This window comes from Dromaius novaehollandiae, chromosome 21 (genome assembly GCF_036370855.1).
Source record: "Dromaius novaehollandiae isolate bDroNov1 chromosome 21, bDroNov1.hap1, whole genome shotgun sequence".
In the NCBI taxonomy this organism is placed as follows: Eukaryota; Metazoa; Chordata; class Aves; order Casuariiformes; family Dromaiidae; genus Dromaius; species Dromaius novaehollandiae.
In genome coordinates, this window is record NC_088118.1 from 742,167 (window position 1) to 766,075 (window position 23,909).

Sequence of the window (23,909 nt, forward strand, 5' to 3'; positions counted from 1 at the left end):
ACCGCCGCCTTCCTGCAGCAGGGCCCTCGTGCGAGGCCTTGGGACGACGCTCTTGGCGGCTCCCAAAGCTGAGCACATCTCCTTTCGGAGGCCTTTTTTGCCCATTTCTTAAGCCGGCCGGAGAAAAATGGGGAGTTCTGCTGCCTGTTGCCAAGAAAGGTCGCTGTTGCAGCAGAGGTCAGAGGAGGAAGAAACGCAGCTCCCTGATTAGAAACAGCAGCTTAAAAACAAACCCAAAACACAAGAGGTAAAGAGGACATTCCTGCAACATACTTGTCTAAGCCAACGTCCATGGGGGAGCGTGGAAATAGGAAACGCGCCTTCCTCCGCACAAAGGGAAAAAGGTGAGCCAGTGACTGCAGAAACGGGAGGCATTTACCGAGAGCATGGACAGAGGAGAATTAGCTCTTGCTAAATGGCCTCATTACCACTTTAGGCAAAAAGTTACATGTTCATCACCAGTGTTTGTCTGCCCACTAAGGGCAGGGAATGGCAGGGCCGGGAGGCTGGGGGCTCTTCAGCTAACGAGGGCTGCACAGGTGTAAATGACTAGCAAAGGGGGGTCAGTCCCTTTCTGCAGTAAGCCCTAGCAGAGAGGACGCGCGCTACGGCACTTTGTTCCCTTTCCTCGCCCGTGCCGGTACGGAAGGGGCCTGTCCAGCCTGCGGAAAAATCCTGCTGGCAGGGAGCATCTTGTTCCCTCCTGAAACCTGCCAAGTGAAACCCTCCCCAGGAGCCCCCATTAATCACAGTGTAATACGTCTTTTAATTAAAGGGAGTCAGGAAAGACTGAAAGCAGACGGGATTTTTCCCCCTGCACCATTAGTGATTGTCCTTCATTAAACAATAGCAGGTTTCCATTATCCAGGGTAATTCAAGAGCACAGTAACTGTTGTCAAATGCAGGAGATGTTGCGGTGTAAGTCTGATTTAAAGTGGCTATTTGGGCCTCAATTATTAATGGGATTAGCATCCTGTAAGTCAGCAACCGGCACAGCCACAGGTAAGAGCACTGAAGGAAAATCATATTAGCATGATTTTTCCCCTCCTGGGGAAGGGCCCTAGATACCATTAGTCACTTAGTGCTACAACATCAATGAGATTAAAATACTGCCTGCAATCGCACCGGAGATCAGTACAGGTTGGGATATTTCAGCAATAGTAACAAGCCCAGAAACATGCAGCTGCGTTTGCCTCTGGGCTAGTTTGCTCTTTCAGGGAAATAAGATGTTAATGGGGGGCTGCCCCGGGTAGAGGGACACCATCAGCTGTCCCTGGAAAAAGCCTTCCATGGTGGGAGCTTTGGACAAAGCCAGAAACCTTCCTGTACTGGAAGGTAGGTGAGGAGATGACAGCTGCCTTCGGAGCGCTTCTCCTGCACGTCCTGGTCTCAGGTAAGTTCCTTATACACGCTGGACCCTTTCCGAGGCGGCGGATGCCGTCCGTGATGCGTGCACATGGCTAGCGCACGCGCCCTGTTTGCACAAGTCAGCGGGATTAGATGCTGTGAAAGGGAACGGCTTTGCTCTTACCGGGCAGCGTGGACGGACTGTGACCGCAGCAGAGCAGCACACGTCTGCAGCGCAACTCACGTGAGTACGGTCCTTACAAGTGCTCATCTAACAAGGAATCCAGAAGTGCCAGTTTTCAGGGTTAACCTACTTTTTAACTCCACAGTGATGACTATGGTATGAGTAAGCAGCCAGACACACGTGGCTAGCTCCATTTTGAAAGCAGGGAAACTGAGGCAAGGAAAGGCACGCGATGCTTCACCAGGCTAACGCGGGCAGTGCTTGGCAGAGGTAAGCACGGGACCCAGATCTCCCTTGGCTCTTAGAAGCGAAAAGCACAGGACTCTGAATTTCAGGAGAGCAAGGATACAACTGAAATCCATTTTCTGGAAAAGTTTTGCAGAAGGTGACATTGCTGTTTTGCTGGCACGTGGCCGACTGCAAGGAGGGAGCTCATGTCCCCCCCAAACCCGGGCTGGACACGGTCGCCCCCACTGCCTCGCTCCTTTATTCCGGGTCATAATTTACTGTTAATCACTGGTCACTGAACTGCATATCCATTCTGTTAATCTAACTTCTATCCAGGGTTAAGTTATTTCCCCTTGTTTAGCATAAAGCCCAAATACTCTCAATTTTTACTTCGATTCCAACACCCTCCCACCCTGCAAAAAAAGCTTGTGAAGGAGGGTAACTTCCAAGCCAGTCTTGTTTGGCTTCAAAAAGAAAATGCTTTCTCCCCCAAAAACCTCAGCTGTGTGATTAAACGATAGAGCTCGCTGCCTCCAAATGGAGCTGGAGCCAAGATCTGAGCAAGATTCAGGCAAGACCGCGTGATCACACAGAAAACAAAACATCAGTGCTCGAGTAGCTAATACTGAGGAAAAGAGCAGAAAGCATCCAGGGGTTAATGCAGTCTAACACCCGGTTTGTGCGAGATCTCAGTGGAAATGGGTCATACTGCACCTGCCCGCTTGTACTTTCCGTGAGAAACTAGACTGGGAAGCCAGCAAAGGTGAGATGTTACACACGTCTGAGTGCGATTTTCAAAACCCGCCCTCAGAAAACGTGGCTGGGGAAGGAGGCTGCTGCCAGAGCCAAACACCAGACGCTCACCCGGCTCGCAGCTCTGACGGGTCGAAGGTGACCATTCCTCCGCTCAGGCCAGGCTTGAATTGCGCCTCCAGCACAGTTCTCAGCATTTTGGTCACGGTGACATTGATAAATCATAGAACGGCTGTCCGTGGCAGCAAGTGACACCGTGTCCCTCATAAAGGAATGGGTACGAGCAGGCCTGGTGCGCTGGGAGAAGAGATCTCATTTACAGTTTCCTGCTGGATCTCATTCTTGCAGCAGCTCATCAAAACAGCCATCAAAAGCTCTGAGCGCTCGGACGCATGCACGCGCAGGACACTGCAGATGAGATTTTGCTCACGCACATTGGCAATTTGCCGCAGCCCAATGGCTCTGCGAGGCCGCGCTCCCCAAGGGCTGGCAAAGCTTGTGAGCAAAATATCTTTTTGCATCTCAGGAGGAGCACTCAGAAATGTGTCACTTACAATTGCTGGTCTTCGTTTCTCCTGCACCGTGCTGGCTTCGCTCGGAGCGCCGGGTGCCCGAGCCAGATGCTCCCCAGGGGACGGTGGGTCTCCTTGCCCCGAGGAAGGGTCGCTGGCATTTTTGCCTGGAGCAACTGCGCTGCAGGAAGTGGGGAGAGTTAAGGGGTCAGACAAAATGTCATTAAGTTTCAAGCCATAGCAATTTCTCTGTTTGCTAATTTCTAGGCCAAATGCAATTTCCTGGTCTAATTCATTTACTGAGGCCCACGAAGATTAATCCCCCAGCCACAGCTGACACCTTTCCACCTCCCTGCCACTAAACCTAGCGGAAGGTGCCTGTTTGCGTTGCAGGAAGCTCCGCTGCAGATGCTCTGTGGCCCAGAAACTCCACTCCCCATTGCCTGGCCAGGCAGCTTCTACAGCATCACCTCGGGGGAGAGAGACCCATCACGGACTGCAGAGAGGCCGCCACCGCGTGCCAGGACCTCTGCGTGCACACGGTGCTGGATGCGGAATCACAGCCTCCCCGTGCAGTTGCCCTCGAGCTCCTGCTGCTCATGACACGCTGTCACCTGACGGACCGGGACCAGCTCCCGGCGGAAGCGAGCCCGCTGCATGGTTTGTGTCTGTGCGGTTACAGAGAGTGTCCTTCGCTTTGTTATTTTTCAATAGGTTTGGGAATTTCAGCATGCTAGAAACGTGGCCTTTTCAAGGGTCGGTTTAGCTTGGACTGAAAATAAGCAGGCAAAAATTTTAATGCATGTTTGAAGGGAGATTTTAAAAGACGCATGTTCAGTAAAGTGTATGTCTTCTCTGTTTCAGTTAGCAGACTGGAGGGAATTTGGACTTGGATTGCCCAAAGCGGTGAGGTTTCCAGGCTGATGGCAGCTTGAATGCTGATCTCCTTACAGGACTTTGAAGACTGCATCCTCACAGCTTTCCCTGCACTTGCGTGCAAACATTTTTGTTGCAAGGCAAGAGGGTGAGGAGGAGTCAGCGGAGCCGATAAACATGGTGCAATTGAGCAACCCAATAAACTTTATCCAATTTGTCTTACATGCAAAGAAAAAAAACCCAAGATAACCAGCAAAGTTTAAATCCAACATAAAGAAAACCTGCCAATTTCAAGAGCGTACCAGACTAATAATAGCACTAGATATGGAGGTGATATGATTCGTTTCAATTTTGGCAGCAGCCCTTTCAGCACAGTTGGAAGGTCTGTGCCGTTCAAACTTCCTCCTTCTCAGTTTACCTGACCTGCTTCGCTAGTCTGAAAGCTGCTGAAATGTATTTGAGGTGCTGGCAAGTGTATTAACATAGGCAGTGTGTGGGCATGGTATTAATTACAGGAAATATGCTACATGAATTAATGAATAACTGTAAGCACTGTAATTACCTCTTGTATTGTAGGTCTTTATTTCCTCCTTGCTGGTGAACTGAAATTGCATTTCGGGGTATCTGAAGATGCAAAGTTTGGGTGTAGGTCGAGTGAGTGTTTCCCACAGGCGTCTAGCAGACCAGAATCGGTTTCCTTCTGCCTCCGCCCATCCATCGGCCCTGTGGGGAGAGCAAACAGCAGATTTGGAAAATGGCGTTTTGTTACAAAAATGAAAGAGTCTGGGAAGGGGCTCAGAGAGGACATTGCTTGCTTTAGCTGTAGCAAGTCCCTTGTAAACACCAAGAGATGGGCTATGTACATGAGTAGAGCCGCAGGCTTGAATTCACCATCTCCTCCACATCATTAGCTGTAAGCTAGTGGGATCCGGTAAAACAACTGCCCTAAACCGGGATAGGGATAAGGAAATTTCTTTCTGCTCCCAATTTAAGGTCTTCTCTACATCTTTGGCTGTAAAGAATGCACATTCCGAAGATCTATACTGGCACTACCGGTACATCTAAGCAGAGATTTGGCTCCAGAGCCAATGTCATCAAGCATCCAGAGGCTTTAAACGCCTCCGTGCAGCAGAGCCGTCGGCAGGTGCAGGCGCTAATAGATGAGCATTTAGCAACCATTGTTTCGCGTGAAGCGCTCTCGGCCCGTCTTCATCACTGCCTCTGACTTCTATTGTGATCTTTTGCCTCCTGTTTCGCGTACATAAAAGACTAGTCTTGTCTGAGAATATCAAGTTATTGCGGGGACCTTGGGGAAATCTGATTAGGGAGGTAATCTAGTCAACGGAGAAGAGTTCCAATTTGCTTATATTGAGTTTTGCCAATTCCGAATCCCAGATACCTTTGTATTCCACTCCATTGACTAGAGCCTCCCAGACAGACGCCGAGGCATCTGTTTCTATACTCTGCCGAACTGGGGAAGATAAATAAGAATGTGTGGGAATTATCTGTACATTTGCTAACCACCAATTTAGGTCTAAGTAGGCTCCCTCTGTTAGGAAGACTAATGAATTCCAATTCTCCGAAATATCCTGTGCTTTTAACAAGCAAGATGGAAGGTATCTGAAAAAGAAAGAGGAAAGAGCTGTGAATAATGCCACCAGAGAACCAATTATGCCAGCCAGCTGGCATTGAGAAACTTGTTGTTTAACTTAAAAAAAGACTCTAGCTTTCGCTGCAGCCCTGTTGCACTCGCCAGTGAGCTGCCAGGATAGCCATGGTCCGCACGAGGCTCCTCCGGGCCAGCACAGCGCTTTAAGGTGGGAGAGCAGGTGAGGAAAAGTTAAAAAAAACCTAGAAGAGGCCAAGAGTGATTGGTTTCTCCTTCACCTTGACACTTTGGCAAACCCTGCCATCATGCAGTAGGTCCTTTGCCTTCAGATGAAGCAGTGAGCCAGGCAAGCAGGACTGGGCAACGCCGAGGAGGTGCTGTAGAGGGAAATAACAACAAAAGGGTGTTGACTTGGGAATGTTTTGACCAAGTTTAGGTTCCAAAAGCCAGCCCTGGGCTGGTTCTCCTGCCAGCTGAGTCTGCCCTTGAGAGAAGACACAAAGCAGAGTCTCCCCTTTAAAAGGTCTGAACCAACATTGCCGGGATTCTGCATTTTAGCCAAAAAGAGAACTTCTTCCCTGCGCTACCATTCATCTCCTCCGAATTCCCATTTTAGAGCCAGGCCCAAAGGAACCTTCATCCACAAGACAGGGCAGGAGGCAATTCCTGGATATTAGCTAGTATTACTAATATTTCCCCAGCAAAGAGGTCCGACGGAGCTAGCAGGAGCCTGTCTCACCGTTCCTCTGCCGGAGCGCAGTCCCGTCCGGGATGTTGGTGCAGGGCTCCCCTTAGAGGGCACCGCGCAAACAGCTGTTCTCAGTGAGCCAAAACGCTGTGGCACAGACACCCTTCTGCTTCCATTGCAAGTCCCTCCATCGACTCCCAGGAGATGGAAGGTTTCCTGAAGGTTCCCCCTGCACTGCCCAAATGGGTCTTTCATGCCACCTTTCCCAGGGAGAAAGGCAACACGTTCATACCCTTTTGCTCCGAGAGTGAGCAGAGCTTCAGGCCAACGGGCAGCTAGGCACATGCTGAACTGAAGCCCCAGGACTGCTCCACCAAAGGTATATGTGCAAGACAACACGAATGCGTCTAATCACTGGCAAGAAGGGAGCCCAGCACTGCACGTCCTCGGGCCTGGGCTGATCTGGCCAGGGCACTGCTGGTCCTGTAATAAGACAGATTAAAGGCAGGAGGAGCAGCCCCATCACTGAAAAGACAGGGAATTTCTACCTGTCATGTCATAAAAAACACACCTAGCTTGAGGTCACTTATTGTGTTTTACGAGCAGGAAAATCTATATGCGTGGAGATTTAACCCAAGTGGCTGCCTAAAGCAGCTGAGACAACTCCCTCTGAAAAATTATTAATATCCTGATTACAAATATAAACTCAGCCTCATATTTTTAGCTCAGGGTTTGCTGAGTGTATGTATTATGTTTAGCAGCCTGATGGATGTCACAGTCACTAATTAGGGTGCAGGACAGATACTGGTGATTCGTTTGCAGTGTCAAGTGCAGTCAAAGTGCCATTACATCGAAGATAATTTACTGCAGCGAGGATCCTACACTCAGATGAATAGTGAGTGGGAACTGGAGATCTGCCCTTGCCCCCGTTTTGCGTAACGAACCCCAAGATCCTCCCATGCGTAAGCCTTACTTTATCGAAAGAAAGCAACCAATTTGCACTGTCATTGCTTTAAAAGTGAAGAGAAGTGCGTACGTGCCACGCTTTCTAGTTTCAGCACATTTTGAAACCACATTTTCTGCTGTTACTTTTCATCTTGGCAAACCAAAACGATACGATGAAATTCCAGAGTGAATCCCAAACGACAGAACGCACCGAATACATACAAATTTGCATGGCCTAGCTCTTTTTCCTCTCCTGCTTTGGGCTATTCTAGCACACCTGAAAGCAGGGAGCAATGTGCACACTGGATTTAAAGGATTGTTACATTATTCTTACTCACCGTATTTCCTTTTTTAATAAAAGCTCCTCTCTTTCCTTACTGCTGCATGAAGGCTCCACTCACGCGAAGGTCTGCAAATGAGGAAAGGCCTGCTTAGCAGTTGGAGGTGTCGGCATACCCTGAGCTAGCTTTCTTCCTCGTGAAGCCAGGTGCTCAGAGCAGCGCTATTCCATCGCTCCCGGTTTCCGTGCAGGCTGTTTAAGGCCGCCGGGAAGTCCCAGCTGGAGCAGCCACCCACACGGCGAGCCGTGGCCCGGGGCAGAGTCAGAGCACCCCGGGCATCCCTGCCGCTGCCGCCGTCCCGCCTCTGGAAGCACCCAGGATGCCATTCCTGTTGATGCCTGCTAGCAAAGATATCACCCCTGGAAGCACATAATCCCCTTTATCCAATATGACTAGTCAGGGTAGCAAGTATAACAACTAATAAACGATTGCAGAATTTGCTCAGCTATATGGAAAGGAGAGGGAGCAAGCAATAAGATGCAAAAAATCCAAGAAGTGTGCATTAGCACTAACATGACGTAAATTCTAGGGAATTTCAATGGCTATCAAGAACTTACACTTAAGAAAAGGGAAATATTACGTATTTAACCTGTCAGAACCATCTTAAGATTTAAGTTTAGAAGCAGGAGGCACTGGTATAGAGAGAGACTGCATTTTTAAGAATTGCCCCTTTCTCATAAGTCAGTCATGTGCCAAAAAGCTGGTTTCGGTAGGTAAACGAATACTCCCTGCACGCAGCAGGCCCAGAGCAGCAGCAGGTGCCCGCTAGCACCTCCTGCAACCACCTTCCAGGTTTTCTGTCTGGGCTGGGTAACAGCCTAGAGGCAAAGCAGACTGGAAGGCTCAGAGCGGAGCCGTTGTGCTCTGTGCTTGGGGCATGACCGAGGAAAAGAGCCACACACGTGAAGTTAATATTCTTCCGCCCACGGATCTGGGAGGATGAATTTCTCACCTGGAATTTCAGCCTCTGGACGGGATGAGGGAGATTTCGCTGCTGCTCAGCGTTATCTGGGCTCCAAATGTTGTCATCGATGAATTGCAAGTTTGCCATCGCGTTTGTCACTTCCTTGCAAGGACTGGTTTCCTTTTTTTAAACAGAAGCAGTCGAAAGCTTTCATTTCTGCTTTTATAGCGGAACCTGCCCCCCCCAGCACGAAAGCCTCGGGCTCGGCCAGCTCTAGCCCAGCTTGAACGCCTAGAAATGGAGGCGTCCAAAAATTCCTCCTTCCTTTGGAAGTCTTGGCCCCTGCATTGCTCGCGGTGGTGCCTGTGCCCCCCCTGCGACGAGCTGGCCGGCTCCGTGCCTGCTGCTCCGTCCTTGCCGCGCGGGCACCAGGAAGGCTCCCGACGCACCATCGCCCGGCACCGCTGCCTGAAGGAGAGGCAGAGCGACCCGAGCTCCCCGTGCAGCTGCATTTGGAGCAGAGCAGCTGTGCCAGGGCCGCGGGCAGCCCCGAGGCCGAGCTGCCCTGCCTGGGCGCGCGGACCCTTGCCCGCAGCGTGGGCGAGGAGCTCCTCCGCCCGCGCCGCTCGCGAGGAGAGCGGGCTGCTGTTTTGATGAGCTTCTTGACTAAGGCTTAAACACTTCATTAATTTTAAAGATACCAGCTTGCGACGCATTACCAGAGCAGCAGGGAATAACGAGGAACGCTCGGGCGGGGGGGTGCCGGCAGCCCCGGCGGCGGGCGGGTGTGCGGTGCGGGCGAGTGCCCCGCCGTCCCTGCTGCGCGCGCTGCTGCGGCCCGGCCGGACCTGGAGCAAAACTTCTTTGGATGTTTTAAATCAAAAGCTAGCAGCCTTTGCAGCCCAACTTAACCTCTCCAATTTGCTTGAGGTCCTTCTCATCTTCCCTCCCTTTTCCCCTGCTGCCCAAGCATCCTTCCCACAACGGTCACCCTCGGGGTAAACAAACCAAACCAGGTAAATAGATGCCACTGCCCGGGCGGGGGGGGGGGGGGCCAAGCTGGCGCCTTCCTGTCCCTCAGGAAATTACGGCAACAAAAACCAAGGGAGAAAAAGCACAAACTCCTCCGCGAGCTGCAGCTGGGCGCTGCAGAGACGGTCAAGCGAGGTTAAACCCTGGTGGGGTCTGCGATCCCTGCCCAGCCCCTGGTAATGCCGCCTCTCCGGCACGCGGCTGCCGTACCCGCTCCCGATGAGACGGATCTCCTTCATTAACGCCAATGGGCTCCAAATGCCTCTGCGTGCCTATTACCTGCCTTTAATGGGTAGTGGAATTGAGGCGTAATAGTGCTGACACCTGAAGGGTGTCTAATGGGGAAGACGCCTGAAACGACTGCGCTTCCCTCCCTGCGCTGAGGGATGCGAAGGCTCCGGGGCTGCTTTGCTGCTCGGATGATGCGGGGTTAGGGCAGCGCGCGGCTAAGGACAGCCCAGCCCAGCTCACCCCGCACCTCCCTCTCCGAGAGGGAAAGGCTTTTTCACCCTGGGTTTGAATCAGGTTATAGACCCAAACAGCGCGTTGTGCTGCAAGCGAGATTCAAAGCCACCCCAGCCCCCCCGGGCTCCCCGCTCTGCCCGGGTCACCGTCGCTCCACGCGGGCAGCGGGCTGGTCCCCAGCATCCTCCCGACGCTGGCAGACCCCGGCAGCTTCCGCTCGCCGCTCACCGCAGCACGAGCATCACCCTCGTGCCGTGCCGTGCCCAGAGCCAAGGCGGCGGGCGAGCTGCCGGGGGCCGCGCTCGGCACACGGCTCACCGGCGAGCACCGCGGCTCTGCTCCTGCCTCGCACCCAAACCGCTGGAAGCAAGGCAGCCCGGCCCCAGCAGCCAACGCGAGTCGTACCTGACATCCAGAGAGCAGCAAGGGGCCGGCTCGTGCTGCTCCCAGTTAAAATACATGTGACTCATCCCTGCAGCTGTTTCAACTGCAATTCATTAAGCAGATGAGTAAATACTAGCAGCTTGCTAGGAAAACTCCTTTCTTCCCAGAGACGAGCTACAGCTGTTACCGTTTGGGTGTCAGGCTCTCCAGACCGTTCTTCCCTCCCCCTTTGCCACGGGGTGGGGGGGTCTTCCCAGTCTGCACGGCCCCAGGGTCCTCGGCCCGTGCGAGCCCGATCTGCGGGGAAGCTCCTGCGCCCGGGCGATGACCGTGTGCGAGGGGCGCGGGCTGCTGCGGGGGTGCGCGTCTTTCGGGCGCCGCTTCCCGCGCGGTGCAAACAACCCCAAAGGGGCAAAAGGCAGAGCCGAACTCGGCGTCACCCCGCCGCTGCCGCGCCGTGCACACGCACACGCACACGCGCACGCGCACGCACCGTTTCCACGAGGAGCCTCACCTGCGGCTGCCTCCCGCTCCAGCTGCCCGTGAGCCACCTCCACGGCTCCTACGGAAACGGAGAGCATCGGACGCGCCGCCACGAGCAGCACCGGGTTCGGATGCCGAGTTACGGCCTCCGCGTACCACGCGGCTCGGTTATCGAAGCATTTTGGCCGACGCGCTGCTCCCGCTGGGTCGCACCAGACCCCGCGCCGCTGCTGCCTTCCTCCCGCCTCCCTCCATCCACGGGGGTGGCATCTGGGGCAAGGCAGCGGCTTCGCCATCCAGGTCTCCATTTAGCACCTGCGGTTAAGGCTCTCTGCAAGCTAACAAATGACTTTGCAGAAAAGTTATCCCGTTCCAGTGACATTTTCCTCCGCTTCTGCAAAGACCGCGCTGCCAGGAACCGGCGCGGCCATCGTTTATCACAGGGCCGTTCAAAGGAGGTTAAAAACAAGGCGGTTTGGAGGAGATACCCTCTCATACCAGGAGCCAGGCTCGCGTCCATCACGTCGAGCGTCGCTGTGGAGCGCTTTCCGCGGAGACATCTCAACTGTCCCCTCCAGGCCCCGCAGAGCTTCGCGATAATTAAACAGTGAAATACGGCGGGACCGGGGCAGAGCTCATCCGCCCGACCACGGCGACGCTCCTTATTTATTGCCTCCGCTCATTTCTAGTATTAAAGGTGGCAACACAAGTTGGGGAAGCTTTCTTATTGCTCTAATAAAGTCTTATCTTCAAAGCGCTGCTGATACAAATTTAAGCTCATTACATCACACGTACGTAATCGCATTCCCTCGTAAAGATGAAGAAAGCAAACGGGAACCGCAGATGGAAGAGACCGACCAGCCGCATCCCTGGCCCGTCCGTGGCGGCAGGGGCACGTGGTACCCGCTCCGGCTGCAGCCGCCCACGCCGCCCATCTGCACTTTATTTCTGAGTCCACCTCTATTTACGTTGAATCATTTACCTAAGGAGACATTTATGGCTTCATAATTAGCGAGACGACGCAGCAGCGAGGCGTTTATGACAGCCCGGTTCTCGGTGCGGAGCAGAGCTATCAGTCCCGCCAACGACCCATGACAGCCATTAAATTAGCGCAGCGTGCAGCAGAGCCCGGCTCCCGCTCGGCGCCGAGGGCCGGTGGGGCGCGAGACCCTCCCCGGGGCCGGGGGGGAGCAGCGTCCCCGGGGGCCGCTCGCCCTCCTCTTCCTCGCGGGCTGCCGGAGCCCCGCCGCGGTGCTGTATCGGTTCTGACGCCTCCGGCGCGCGGAGACGCAAGCCCCGGGGGCCGGCAGAGGGGCAGCTCCCGCTCCGCCGCCCGGCCCCGGTCCCCGAGCCCGTTGCACGCCGAGGGCTGCCGGGTGGCGGAGGCGCGACCCCCCCCCGCGGCCTCCGGGAACGCCCGCCCGCCCTCTGGACTAAACCGAAGGCCGAGCGAAGACGACCGCTTCCGCTGTGGTTGGCGTCCTTCAAAGCCTATTAGCCTTTATGGCTCCCCGTCTCCGTATAGGCGGGGAGCGGCTCCGGGCTCTGCAGCTTGCCAGCTCCCGCGCTGCCGGCGCCCCGGTCGAGACCTCCCTCCCCGCTGCCGCGGCCCCGTCCCATTTCGGCCCCCCCGGCAGCACGGCCTGCAGGACCGTCCTGGAAAGAAGCTGCCAGGCAACGGGAAAACCGGGAATATTTGACCCGAAGCTGCTGGGAGGGGTGCGCGGGGCGGCACTGGCGCCCTCCTTGCCCGCCTTCCTGAAACACGGGTTGTCCGGCAGGGCCGAAGCGGGACCCGCGCCGCGCAGCTCGCGCTTCCCGGGGCGTCCGGGGCTGCGGCGCGGGAGACCCCCGCCGCGGCTGCTTACGGGCGGGAGGGGAGGCTTCGCCCCCGACGCGGCGCCTGCGCCGAGCCGCCAGCGACGCCCGATGCCAGGCGCTCCGATTCTCAGAAAAGCAATTACTGCGCAGCAGATTACGGAGCTAATAAAATCCCATTATACCGTTTCAGAGAGTAAATCTGATCTGGATGCTGGCAGTTGATATCCGGCGTCCCACAAAAAGTCCCGTAAGAGCCCCCAGCGCGGGCGCGCGCGCATCAGGCCGGGCTGCGCTAGATCACGCTAATGAGATATCCGATAACGGAAGGGCTGATAGGAGCTACGCTAAAACCTCTCTGAGATGAAGACGTAAGGCCCGAGGGAGAGCGCTGGGAGCTGACGAAGCCGGGGCAGAGGCGCCCGGCGCACTGGTCCCCACCGCGGCGGGCCGGTCCCCGCGCGCCCCGGGGCCGAGCCGCTGTGCCGAGCGCTCCGCGTCGCCGGCAGAGCAGGGCACGGCCCCCAGCCCCGCCGCGGCGCTGCCCGTGATTTTTATTATCCAGATTCAATAACGGCAAACAGCTCCGAGCTGTCTGCGCTCCCTGGGAGGTGACTTACCATCCGCTAACAGAGCCGAGAAATCAAATTAGCCCCGGCTTTGCACTCTCTCTTTGCCTGACACGACTATTGGCAGCCGAGGGGGAGTTCATCAGGGCCGCGCACTAATTCTTATCTTGTTTAAGTGACTCCGCGCTGCCATCTGATGCAATTTGCACCGCGCCGCCGCCAAAGGCTCCAATTCCTGCCTATCCGCCTCGCCGTCAGTCCCATCAATGGGAAATTTCTTCGGGGAGAGCCGCGTCGCCGCGCCGGCGGCACACAACGGCAACCAAAGCCGGAACAAAACCGCAACGGGGAGCGAAACCCCGCCGGCTGCGCCCCGCCGCCCCGGGCCCCGCTTTGCTGGGAGCCGCGCCGTGCCGCCGGCTCTGCCGTGAGCCGGCGCGCAGCCGCGTAGCGCCGCGGAAGGGATTGCTGCGCTATCGACACGTACCCGCGGGCTGGGGAGGCTTCGGAGCAGAATACCAAGTGTCTGCATCTCCACGGCAGCACCGCGGTACAGCGGAGATGACAGAGGAAAAGTTGCATCGTGCCTGGGCTTAAATCAGTCAAAAAAAGAGGCAATCTCGAGCGCTGAGAGCAGCTAGGCTAAAGCCTGTCAATTCAGTCGCACGACTGCAGTAGCACCTGAGCAGCACATTTGCATCATGTGGGCCCGAGTGTTGCCTCAGGCCCTGTTTGCTCGGAGATGTTGGGTGTTTCACCCGCACGGGCTGGGGCTGCAGCCGGCCGGGCTGATCTCGAGGCCACGATTCACCTTTTCGGAGATGGAAGCGCCCGGGGAGGCCGTTCCCATCATGGACGATTTGCTGTTTCCTCCCGCTGAGCGTTTCCCAGCTCTGCCTCTGCTCTCCGCCGCGTTTCGCGCGCCCGCCGAGCCGCTGCCCCCTTTGCTCCTCCCGCCCGCCCCGCTGCCGGTCCTCGCGCTCGCCCCTCGCCTTGCCGTGCCCGCGTGCGGGAAGGGCAAGGGCCCGTCCCCGCCCAGGGCTGCAGGACCGCAGCGCACGCTTCACGGCGGAAGCGGTGAAACTGGACCCGGAGGCAGCTGCCCGTTTCACATCCCCGCTGCCCTCAGACCTGCTCTTTGGGTAACCCTCACAGCTGCCAAAAAAAGAGGTTTTGCACGTCGCCCCCCCCCACGCAGGCCCGGCGCCAGGGTGATGGGCTGAGCCGCCCCACTCGAGCGGCCAGCGCGCAGTTGGGCTGCAGCGACCGCAAAGGCAGCTGCCTCCATGCAGCGGCTTCTTAGTCGGAGGCCGATCCCAACCGCATGGACACCCCATCCGCAAGCCACCCTCCCGGCCCCAGCCCCAGCGCGGCGCGGGCACGCACCGCCGCAGAGCAGTGAGCTTTCTTGCAGAAAACCTCACTCTGCTTTCGCCCAAAGCCCTGACAGAAATGAGGCAACGCTATCCCGACGGGATTACAAGGTCGGCACCAGCGCTTCTCTCTGCAAGCAGCCGGGGCGCCGTCCCGCCCGCCCTCCCCGCCTGAAACCCGATGCAGCCGAGGAGGCCGATCGCGAGATTAATTAGGCTTTTTCGGGAACCTGACAGCCGGGGGGAAGCGAGCAAAAAGGGCCGGCTGCCCTCCCGGCGCGGCGCGCGCATCCGCAGCGGCGAGGGGAGGCAGAGCCGGGCAGCCGCGGCGCTGCCGGGGAAGGAGCGGCGAGGACGACCCGCGCCGCGGCACCATGGCCCGCGCCGCGCCACGGCTGCTCCTCGCCCTGCTGCCGCTCGCTGCAATGCTGCAACACGGGGGTAAGGAAACCCGCGGGGAGCTTCGGAAGGAGGGGGAGGACCGGGGGAGAGCCGTGTCGGAACGGCTTGGTAGAAACCTAGCAGCTGTACCTAGCACGCGAAACTCTGGAACTTGTTGCCTAAGCACTTAGTCTGATAAATGCATTTCTCTAATAATATTTCAGTCCTCACAATGCAGAGCTGCTTTTTTTTGGACGACAGTGCGCAGAAACGATGCTGTGGCTGTAGTTTATGACCTTAGCTCCACACAGCACAAATACCGCAAAACTATTTGGGAGCGACTATCGTTCCCACTGCTCACCTTCCTTGGGCAACGGTGGAAAAACCACTGCACCGTTTTGCGCCGCCGCAACCGCAAATTTTCGGCAGGTTCGTAGCTCGGCTCCTCGGACGCGCTGCGGGCAGGGTAGCGAGCCGCCTCCGCCACCGCCGACGCCAGACCCTTGCCCGGCCTCTCGCGCTGCAGCGATGCTGCGGCACGCACGGTGCCCGGGGCGAGGGGAGGCAACGGGGAGCCCCGCGGCGCGGTGCAGCCCGCAGAGACGGCGGCAGCTCCTGCCCGCGGCTGCCGCAGCCCCGGGGCCGGGGCGTTTCACACCGCGGCGCAGCTGCGACGCGTCCCGCTCCCATTGCACGGCACCTGTGCGGGCAGCGGGCGTGCAGGCGACTTCAGGAGCGCGTGTGTCCATCTTACCTTAGTTCAGCTGAAGGGAAAAAGCCAGAAAGAGACAAACATTGTGTCCTAACTTTTTTTAAATTTTAAATTAACAGTCAGATTACGATAACAGTCCGCTCCACGCTTTATGCCATCTGCATTACGGTGTTTCAGAAACTCAGCAAGGAAATACTCATTGCAGGACAAACTAAACATTGACTGGAGGTTTTTCTGCTGGCTTTAACTTCACGAGTGTCCATGCTTGCGCTACGGCATGCCAAGCAGCGAGGACACCTCCATTTCCAGCGCATCCCCCTTGGGTGCAGCGCGGGGGCAGAGCAGCCGCCGGCAGCCGCACACGTTGCTGGGCCTGACGGCCCCCACCAGCCACGCGCAGAGCGGGGTGCCCGCTCACACCCCGGTCCCGGCCCGATCCGCTCTCTCCAGGGCAGTTTTTCCCCGCCGCCAATCCCCCGGGCTCGCGCTGCCGAGCGGCACCGAAGACGGGCTCTCGCGGCTGCGGCGCGGGGCCGCTTGGGCAGGGACGCGAGCGCCCGGACGCCGGCGGCCGTTTTCCTCCCATGGCCTAATGGCTCCGTCCTGCCCCCCCCCGCGTCTCCGTGCGCGGCGCTGGACGCGGGTCGTGAGCCCAGCCGGCTCGGAGGCATTACGCACCGCCCGCGAGGGCGGGGGCCGGGGCTGCTGGCTTTTGGAGTTCAAGGCGAGGCTGACGGTCCCTTCCCGAGCTTTCCCCGAGTTCCTGCAGATCTGTTCCAATTAGGCCCTCTCGTTAGCGCCGGGCGCCCCGGTGCCGGGGAGCAGAGCTCCGGCTCGGCGGCCGCTTGCCTCGCGGCACGACTGCAGCGGTGCAAGCAGCTTGCAACGCGATTAACGCTTGCAGCGTGAGCAGAGGGGTCGTTTCCGCAGGAAGCAGACACCAACGTATACCAACAAGTCTAATTATTAAAAACTGCTCCTCTTTAGCGCGCGAGCACACGCCGCGTGCGGGGTCACGCCGTGCCCTGCGAATCCTCCTCCAGCTCTCTCCGGGAACGCAGCCCCTTCCGTTCGCTCCGCTTGCGGGCTCTTCGAAAGCCCCAGTGCCGCGCGAGGACGCGCTGGCGGACGCTTGAGCTCCAGGGCTCGACGCAACGCCATCCTGTGCCCGCGCCGTGGGGGAACGGCGCAGACCTTCCCAGCATCCCAGCAGCTCCTTGACTGATCGCCAGGAAACCCAGCTGTCCTGCAGTTGCTTTCCAGGAGAAACTCCGACTGCAGCAACTGTGGCCAGCAGCGCTTGGAAGCATCTGCGACACACAAAGCACTCGGGGCCTGATCCAAAGCCCGGTGGCGTACGCGGCCAGGCCCCACCGAGATTAATGCTTATCTCATTAAACGTTAATGTCATTAACCTTTTTTTCCTGTCATAGATGTATTTTGTTCTTTTTCATTCCATAAGAAATGATTTTAGCATCCTGCTTCATCTTTAACTGCGGCTTTCTCCAGCCTCAGAGCAAAGAAAAAATACCCAGGGAAACAGTAACCATTGGAGAAGTTTTCCCAGGGCAGTGGCTCTCCCAGCGTCCCGCTGCGGCTGCCCAGCGCTCCTGACAGCGAGCTCGCAGACGGGGAAGGTGACAGCCCGCCAGAGCTTACCTTGCAGGGAGGAGGCCGGGGCAGGTCACAGAGAAAGCTGGGTACATGGTAGGAGGAGGTATTAATAAGTGTTAGATCACGTTTCTTGGTGGCAGTCTTGTTCCCACCGAGCTAGTGGCACTTTGACCGGAAAATCCCATCCCAAAAGCAAGGAAGGCGCGTCACCTAGCAGTGCCCTGCGCTCTGTGACAGTCGCAGGGCAATTGCAGGCTCGAGGACATCTGCGCCGGGCCCAACCCATGACGAAGGCTTTCTCCTTCTCCCTCTCAGCTCCCCAGGCGGGGAGCGGGATGCCAGCCCCCGGCAAGCCCACCCTGCTCCGGCTCGCCCACCACTTGCTGGCTCACTACGAGAAAGGCGTTCGGCCAGTTCGGGACTGGCGAACCACCACCAACGTGGCCATCGACGTCATGGTGTACGCCATCCTCAGCGTGGTGAGTCCGCCGCCCCGCTTTGCCCAGGACGACAACCCGCGTGCAAAGTCTTCCCCACAACATCGCTGCGTCTGCCCTGGCAGCAGCTGCAGTTAGCGCCGGGAACGCACGCATCACCCTTTGCCAGTCCTATCTTCCCTTTCCTTATTCCTACAGGATGAAAAAAACCAGGTGCTGACCACGTATATCTGGTACAGACAGGTGAGCAGCAGGGACCTTCCCAAGTGACCCCCCCCCCTCGCTGGGGCCGTGCGGCCCCCGGCCGCCAGCGCCGAGCACTCGCAGTGACAGACGCCAGCGGCGTGCTGCTGCTCGGGGAGGGCAGGCGGCTCGCGCGCACGCGAGGAAGGCAGGCTATTGCCCCCCAGCACGGACCTTTGCCCAGCTTGGTATCCCAGCCTCTGTCCCTGGAAAAGGCCCTGGCCCAAGGGCTCCTTGGAAAACTGGGGCCAGCTGCGTTGGATACAGGAGTGCAAGAAAGCTGTGGGGTGCTGAACTGATCAGAGGAGCAGAGCTCTGCACACACAGAGCTGGCTGCCTTTGCCCAAGCGTCGCATGCTCACCTCTAAGCGTGATAAGGAGGAGCAGCCTTCGCTTCCTCTGCCGCACGGCTCTGGAAAGTCATTTCTGTGGCAGGGTGCTGGCACAGCGTTTGGATCTGGAAAGGGCTGGAACCGACCTCGATCTCTGAGCCCCCTTTTGCCTTGCCCCCGCAGCACTGGATCGACGAGTTTCTTCAGTGGGACCCAGCGCACTTTGACAACGTCACGCAGATCTCCCTCCCCACCGAGAGCATCTGGGTGCCCGACATCCTCATCAGCGAGTTGTAAGTGCAGCAGAACTCTTGGGTTCTCCTCGCCCTCGCGCACGGGAGCGTGAGAGAAAGGCTGGGGATTTAAGTGCCCTCTCCCAACGAGAGCACGCGCACGCCCTTCACCTCTCGCTTTGTATTCCCGGCACAGAGCTGGCAGGAGCCCCGCATCCGGTAGGCTGCAGATGGGGGAACGGCTTGGGAGCTGGGCCATTTCCAATGCTGGCTAACCATAAACATTTGTAATTACCCACAGCGTGCCGGGGGTGGAATTCAGATATTTGGAGAAAGGCTTTGTTAGGGAAGCACAATGCAAGGGCAGCTGCAGAGCCGCCAGCCCTTCCCGCAAAGCAAGCCATTGTCCTTCCCCTCCCCCTGCTCCTGCTAGCCTCTGAGGTATTGTCACAGTCTCGCGCCGCGGCCACCCTTAAAACCACTGGTAGCCCCAGAAGGCAAAGGCGCACGCGCTCCCTGGGCTGGTCTCAGAGAGGGCGGCAGCGTGGGGAGCACCGTGCTGCGCCGAGCTGGGCGTGCTGCCACGGAGGGGAGCGCTCGCTTCCCGACCCTTCCTCCAGCCTCCAGTTGTTCCCAGAAACGATTAGCAGAGTAGCACGGCAGCTTCCCGCCTCCCGGGCCACGACTGTCCCAAGCACGGCTCCCCGGAGGGGCCGGTTCTGCTCGGAGCCGTGGCCAGGGCACTCCCTAGCCCGGGTCTCTGTTGCCTGCGCCCCTCAGCGTGGACGTCGGAAAGTCCCCTGACATCCCCTACGTCTACGTTCACCACCACGGAGAAGTGTGGAACCTCAAACCCATCCAGGTGATGACTGCCTGCAGCCTGGATATCTACAACTTCCCCTTCGACGTCCAGAACTGCTCGCTCACGTTCACTAGCTGGCTGCACAACAGTGAGTGCCGGGACCGCCGCGGCTGCGGGCCCTGCCTGGGGAGGCCTCGGGAAGGGCAGACGAGGCAGCGATGGGGTGGCGGTCCGCTCCAGCCGCAGGAGGGTCACCAAGCTGCCGCGCAACGCGCTAGGCCTGGAGGCAGTTGTTTTGGCCGGGAGCCGGGCGTTGCCTCCGCTGAGTCGCGCTGACACGGGCAGGGAGAGCTTGGCAGGGCCACGGGTGCTGCCGCGGCAGCCGGGGAGCCGAGTGGAGACGCCGGGACAGCTAGGGGCGCAGACCTGCCCTTCCCTGCTGGCACGGCCAGGACCGGCTCGCCCACGCCGAGGCTGCTGCCACTCCTCCCTGGCGCGGCAGCGAGGCAGACGTCGCAGCGGTCGCCCCGGGGCAGGGGCTGGGGAGGAGCGGCGGCGGGGAGCAAGCGTGTCCCCGGGACGCTGGCTCCATGCAGAAGAGGCGTCATCCCTCTAGATGGCCCTAGCGGATAGCGAACGCGCGCAGCCCGACTGCAAGGAGAGGGGGGGAACCGCGCCCTGCGTGGGGTGCTCGGTGCTCCCGGCCTCACCCGCCCTTTTGCCCTCACCCCTCTTCTGCCCCAGTCCGCGACCTCAACCTCTCGCTGTGGCGGCAGCCGGAGCGGGTGAAGTTTGACAGGAACGTCTTCCTGAACCAGGGCGAGTGGGAGCTGCTCTACGTCCTCAGCCACTTCCGGGAGTTCAGCGTCGAGGGCAGCGACAGCTACGCCGAGATGAAGTTCTACGTAAGGGCCTTCGCCTCACCACAGCGCTGCGGGGAGGGAGGGGAAACCCTGCCCTGCGGCAGGCAAATGCCACCCATTCTGCTTTGGGCACCGCTGTCCTCACAGATGAGGCACTAGGGCGGGATTTGCCCTCAAAGGCAATTCAGCCCGGCTCCCACGGCTTCACAGCTGAGGTGCTCCACGCTGGCGGCGCTTCCAGCAGCTCGCACAGCTCCTTCCCGTGAGCAGGAGGCCCCGGCGCTGAGGGCCCTTCGGAGAGCCCTTCCCCTGCCTCCATTAACGCTCGGTGCTGCACTCCGTCCTTGCCTGGCGTAGCGGAGAGCCACACTGGCTCCAGCCCTCCCTTCACACGGGGCTCTTCCCCGCAACAAACCCTTCCTGTCTCTCCCTCTGTCCTGGCAGGTGGTTATCCGGAGACGTCCCCTCTTCTACGCTGTCAGCCTGCTGCTCCCCAGCATCTTCTTGATGGTTATGGATATTGTGGGCTTCTACCTTCCTCCCAACAGCGGCGAGAGGGTCTCTTTCAAGATCACCCTCCTGCTGGGCTACTCCGTCTTCCTGATCATTGTATCCGACACGCTTCCAGCCACTGCTATCGGCACCCCATTGATAGGTATGGCCACCGTTTTTGTGGCGGGAGCCCGGTGTTCATCTCCCTTCCCGCTACCGGCGGCAGGACAGTGCCCAGCGATGATGGAACGAGGCCTGTCCCCCTAGACAGGGAGGCGAGAGAAACCAGAGGGGAGGTGGTTCAGCTCAGACAGAGAAACATCACCGGAAGGAGAGTAGCAAGAGGTGGGAGAGGTGGCTCAGGACAACTAGAGACTGTGAACGGAATCTAGACAACGTGCCGGCCTCGCGGGCCACTCACCTCGCTGACTTCTCCACAGGCGTCTATTTTGTGGTGTGCATGGCGCTGCTGGTCATCAGCCTCACGGAGACCACCCTCATCGTGCACCTGGTGCACAAGCAGGACCTGCAGCCGCACGTCCCTGACTGGGTGAAGCACTGGCTGCTGGAACGAGCCACTGTCCTGCTCTGCATCCGGGACAGGAACAAATTCAGCCACAGCAGGACGCAGAGCTCGGACATCTCCAGGCACGCGGAGAACAATGACAGCACAGGTAAGGGCAGGACACAGGGCTCCCCAGGGCTCCCAAGGAAGCAGGAGAGGGCTGGACCCCAGGTAGCCACAAGCCCAAAGCTAGTCTAACTGCTTATTACCAGAATTTGCAAAGTTTTCAGATTTCCAATTGACTTGCGTCTCCTCCACTGGAGCTCTGAGCAGCAGAAACAGACATCCCACATCCATCTCTCGTGAGGGCCCCACGCAGAGTCCCTGTCGCGCCCAGAGGAGTACGACATGGCACAGCTCAGGTGCACCCAGCACTGCTGGAGTCTCACCGGTGCCAGGGCGAGACTGTCAGAAACCTGTATTTCACAAACGACTCCTCTCTCCAGAGCACGGTCTCCTGTCCTGGCACAACAAGTGTCAGCCAGGCAGCACCCTTCCTTTCCTCCAAGCCAGATACAACCCTTCTACCTTCCGGGCTCCCATGCAAGCCGGTGCCCCCTGAGCTGTGCTTCCAGCAGCGTAAGGAGTGGAGGGCAGGCTTAGGTTCAGCGTGGCTCACGCGCGGCAACCCAGCCATCGAGCTCGCGTGCAGAAGGACAGGTGAGAGCAGCCTTCCCAGCTCCCCACATCTAAACAGGTTTTTCTCGCTTCCCTCTCTTGATCCTGCAGCCAAGCTGGACCGCTACGGCTGTGAGGATCCCCGGGAGCGTGAGGCGGCCGCAGGCCCCGGGCCCGCGCCTGCCTTTCCCACCGAGGCTGAGGGCTCCCCGCTCCTGCACAGCCTCCTGCGCGAGATCACCACCATCCGCCAGTTCCTCGAGAAGCGCGAGGAGTTTCACAGCGTGGCCCACGAGTGGCTGCAAGTGGGCTACGTGCTGGACGCGCTGCTCTTCCGGGCGTACCTGCTGGCCGTCGTGGCCTACAGCGTCACGCTGGGCACCCTCTGGTCCGTGTGGCAGTACGCCTGAGCCGCGCCTGCCTTCGGGGCAGGGACCTGGGGGCGGCTGGGGCTCACCCGCGCCCCTCACCGCGGAGGCCCCGGCTGGGGCGGCGCCCGCCTCCCGCAGCCCCGCAGCGCGCGTGCGAGCCCGGCCCGGCCCGGCCCGGCCCGGCCGGCGCCGCTTCAGCACCGCGGACAGCGGCCCGCTCCGCGCTGCGGGGCTGCGGGGCCGCCCGCGCCCCCTCCTCCTCCTCCTCCTCCTCCTCCTCCTCCTCCTCCTCCTCCTCCTCCTCCTCCTCCCCTGCCTCCCCCGGCTCCCCGCGGCTCCGGCACCCAGCTCCTCCCCGGTCCCGCCCTCCCCCGTTGCGGCGGGCACGGCCCTGCTGGCTGCTCTGCCCTTGGCACGGGGCTGCTCTCGCTCGCTCCGCCAGCCCAGCGCAAGCGTGGGAGGCCGCAGGCTTCCCGCTCGTTCGCCATCGCTTGCTGTTTCACGAGAGACTGCTCAGTGTATTTCTTCCTCCCCCGCCTGGCTGCTTTGCATGCTTGACCAGCACGTCCCCTCCGTATTCCTGCCCAGCACCGTAGAAGCTGGGGGACAACTAAGCGGGTGGTGACAGCCAGTGCCGAATAAATTCCAGAGCAAAGCAGACTGCCTCCAGAGTGCTGGCAGGGACTGCCGGGGTACCAGTCCCGGCCCCTGCTGCTGCAGGCTCCCCCTGCCATCATGAGCAGCCACGCTCCCTCTCTCCACCGCTGCCAGGGCAGAGGCACGGAGCTGCTGTCTAACAGGAGAGAAGGGAAGCACCTTCCCCAGCCCAGCCAGAGCAGCAGGACTGCGATTTGGGCCAGAACTGCAGGCAGTTCTGAGCTGCGCAGCGTGATACTACCCCTGTTCCAGAGCTGATGCTGTTGAGGCGGCCGTGATGCCCAGGGAGAGGAAGTGAAACCCCGGTGGCATTTTCTGGGAGGTTCCTGGCTCTGCCAGACTTGCCCAAGAGCCGGTGATGGCACAGACACGCCCTTCACGCCGGCAACACACCTGAGCAGCCACCATCCTTGGACAGGCTGGAGATGGAGGGAGGCCCATCCCGTTTCCCCGCCTTTGTGCTGGCGTTGGAGGCTGCAAGCGGCAGGAGGACACAGCCATCGCAGCACCAGCTCTCCCGCTGCCATTCCCGAGCCCACCAGCCCTGAGCTCAGCTCGGCCTCCCAGGGCCTTCACCTGCAGGAAAACTGCTGCTGAGTGACAGGAGGGCCCTGGGATGGGTGGAGCAGGCTCCTGGCAGCACTGGCCCGTGCTAATGCGCTGATGGTCTGTAAGTGGCTGGCTATTGATGAGGTGTCCAGTTAAAGAGTTCGTGAGACACTAAATCAGCCCATTGATCCTACCGAGATCGATGGTGCTACAGACCTGATCACTGCAGCGGGCAATTAACACCCTCTGGAATGAGCCGCCTTCGTGTAACGTCAAACGCTCCAACAGACAAATCCAATGGGCCCATTGAACCGGGCTGGTGACACCTCCTGGCTCCGCGAAGCCTCGAGTCGAGGGCACAGCGGGGGACGGGGCCGGCTGGGCTGCCGAGCGAGCCCCCTCGGCCCTTGCCTGCCCACGAGGCCACCCCAGGCTTGACGCCTGCCCCGTCCTCCCAGCACTGGGTGACTCCGGGGTGCGACGAGGAGACCCACCGTGCCCCAGGCGCCCACGCCAGAAGAGCTGCTCC

The 23,909-nt window shown here is 58.9% G+C and overlaps 2 protein-coding genes and 3 long non-coding RNA genes across 10 annotated transcripts in view; 3 read left to right on the forward strand and 2 right to left on the reverse strand.

Annotated features, from left to right (window-relative positions):
• Positions 1-4,593, reverse strand: part of USP28 (ubiquitin specific peptidase 28) — a 35,860-nt gene extending 31,267 nt beyond the window's left edge. For 3 of the 4 annotated variants that reach the window (XM_064524153.1, XM_064524154.1, XM_064524152.1), the window contains exon 1: positions 2,624-2,794. In XM_064524153.1, the coding sequence (XP_064380223.1) occupies positions 2,624-2,779 (156 nt within the window). In that variant the 5' untranslated portion in view covers positions 2,780-2,794. Of the gene's footprint in view, positions 1-2,623; positions 2,795-3,066; positions 3,206-4,462 lie in introns of those variants that run through there. The other variant, XM_064524157.1, reaches the window with a different exon arrangement.
• LOC112987561 (uncharacterized) lies at positions 12-4,194 on the forward strand. 3 transcript variants are annotated; one of them, XR_010392462.1, is made up of 4 exons: positions 12-1,591; positions 1,677-1,801; positions 3,418-3,684; positions 3,889-4,194. It is a non-coding gene; the product is annotated as an uncharacterized LOC112987561 (long non-coding RNA). The 3 variants fall into 3 exon arrangements; XR_003260299.2 differs by having other exon boundaries at positions 12-1,801; positions 3,292-3,684; XR_003260298.2 differs by having other exon boundaries at positions 12-1,801.
• A 2,041-nt stretch (positions 4,594-6,634) lies between the features above and the next one.
• LOC135330469 (uncharacterized) lies at positions 6,635-20,110 on the reverse strand. The gene is made up of 3 exons (XR_010392463.1): positions 19,994-20,110; positions 8,436-8,567; positions 6,635-7,551 (listed from the first exon to the last, which is right to left on the reverse strand). It is a non-coding gene; the product is annotated as an uncharacterized LOC135330469 (long non-coding RNA).
• LOC135330470 (uncharacterized) lies at positions 14,683-17,018 on the forward strand. Its single transcript, XR_010392464.1, has 2 exons — positions 14,683-14,952; positions 16,592-17,018. It is a non-coding gene; the product is annotated as an uncharacterized LOC135330470 (long non-coding RNA).
• Positions 17,436-22,357, forward strand: HTR3A (5-hydroxytryptamine receptor 3A). Its single transcript, XM_026107464.2, has 8 exons — positions 17,436-17,697; positions 17,854-17,898; positions 18,414-18,523; positions 19,244-19,413; positions 20,010-20,170; positions 20,573-20,783; positions 21,061-21,294; positions 21,915-22,357. Exons 1-8 carry the CDS (start codon positions 17,503-17,505, stop codon positions 22,211-22,213), a joined length of 1,425 nt encoding a protein of 474 aa, XP_025963249.2. The 5' UTR covers positions 17,436-17,502; the 3' UTR covers positions 22,214-22,357.
• The last annotated feature ends 1,552 nt before the right edge of the window (positions 22,358-23,909 follow it).

Bases quoted from the DNA above. Each gene is read 5' to 3' on its own strand.
- HTR3A (XM_026107464.2), top strand. From the start codon at position 17,503: ATGACGAAGGCTTTCTCCTTCTCCCTCTCAGCTCCCCAGGCGGGGAGC. The intron at 18,524-19,243 runs GTAAGTGCAGCA...TGCGCCCCTCAG, and splicing joins GACATCCTCATCAGCGAGTT to CGTGGACGTCGGAAAGTCCC. The intron at 19,414-20,009 runs GTGAGTGCCGGG...CTTCTGCCCCAG, and splicing joins CACTAGCTGGCTGCACAACA to TCCGCGACCTCAACCTCTCG.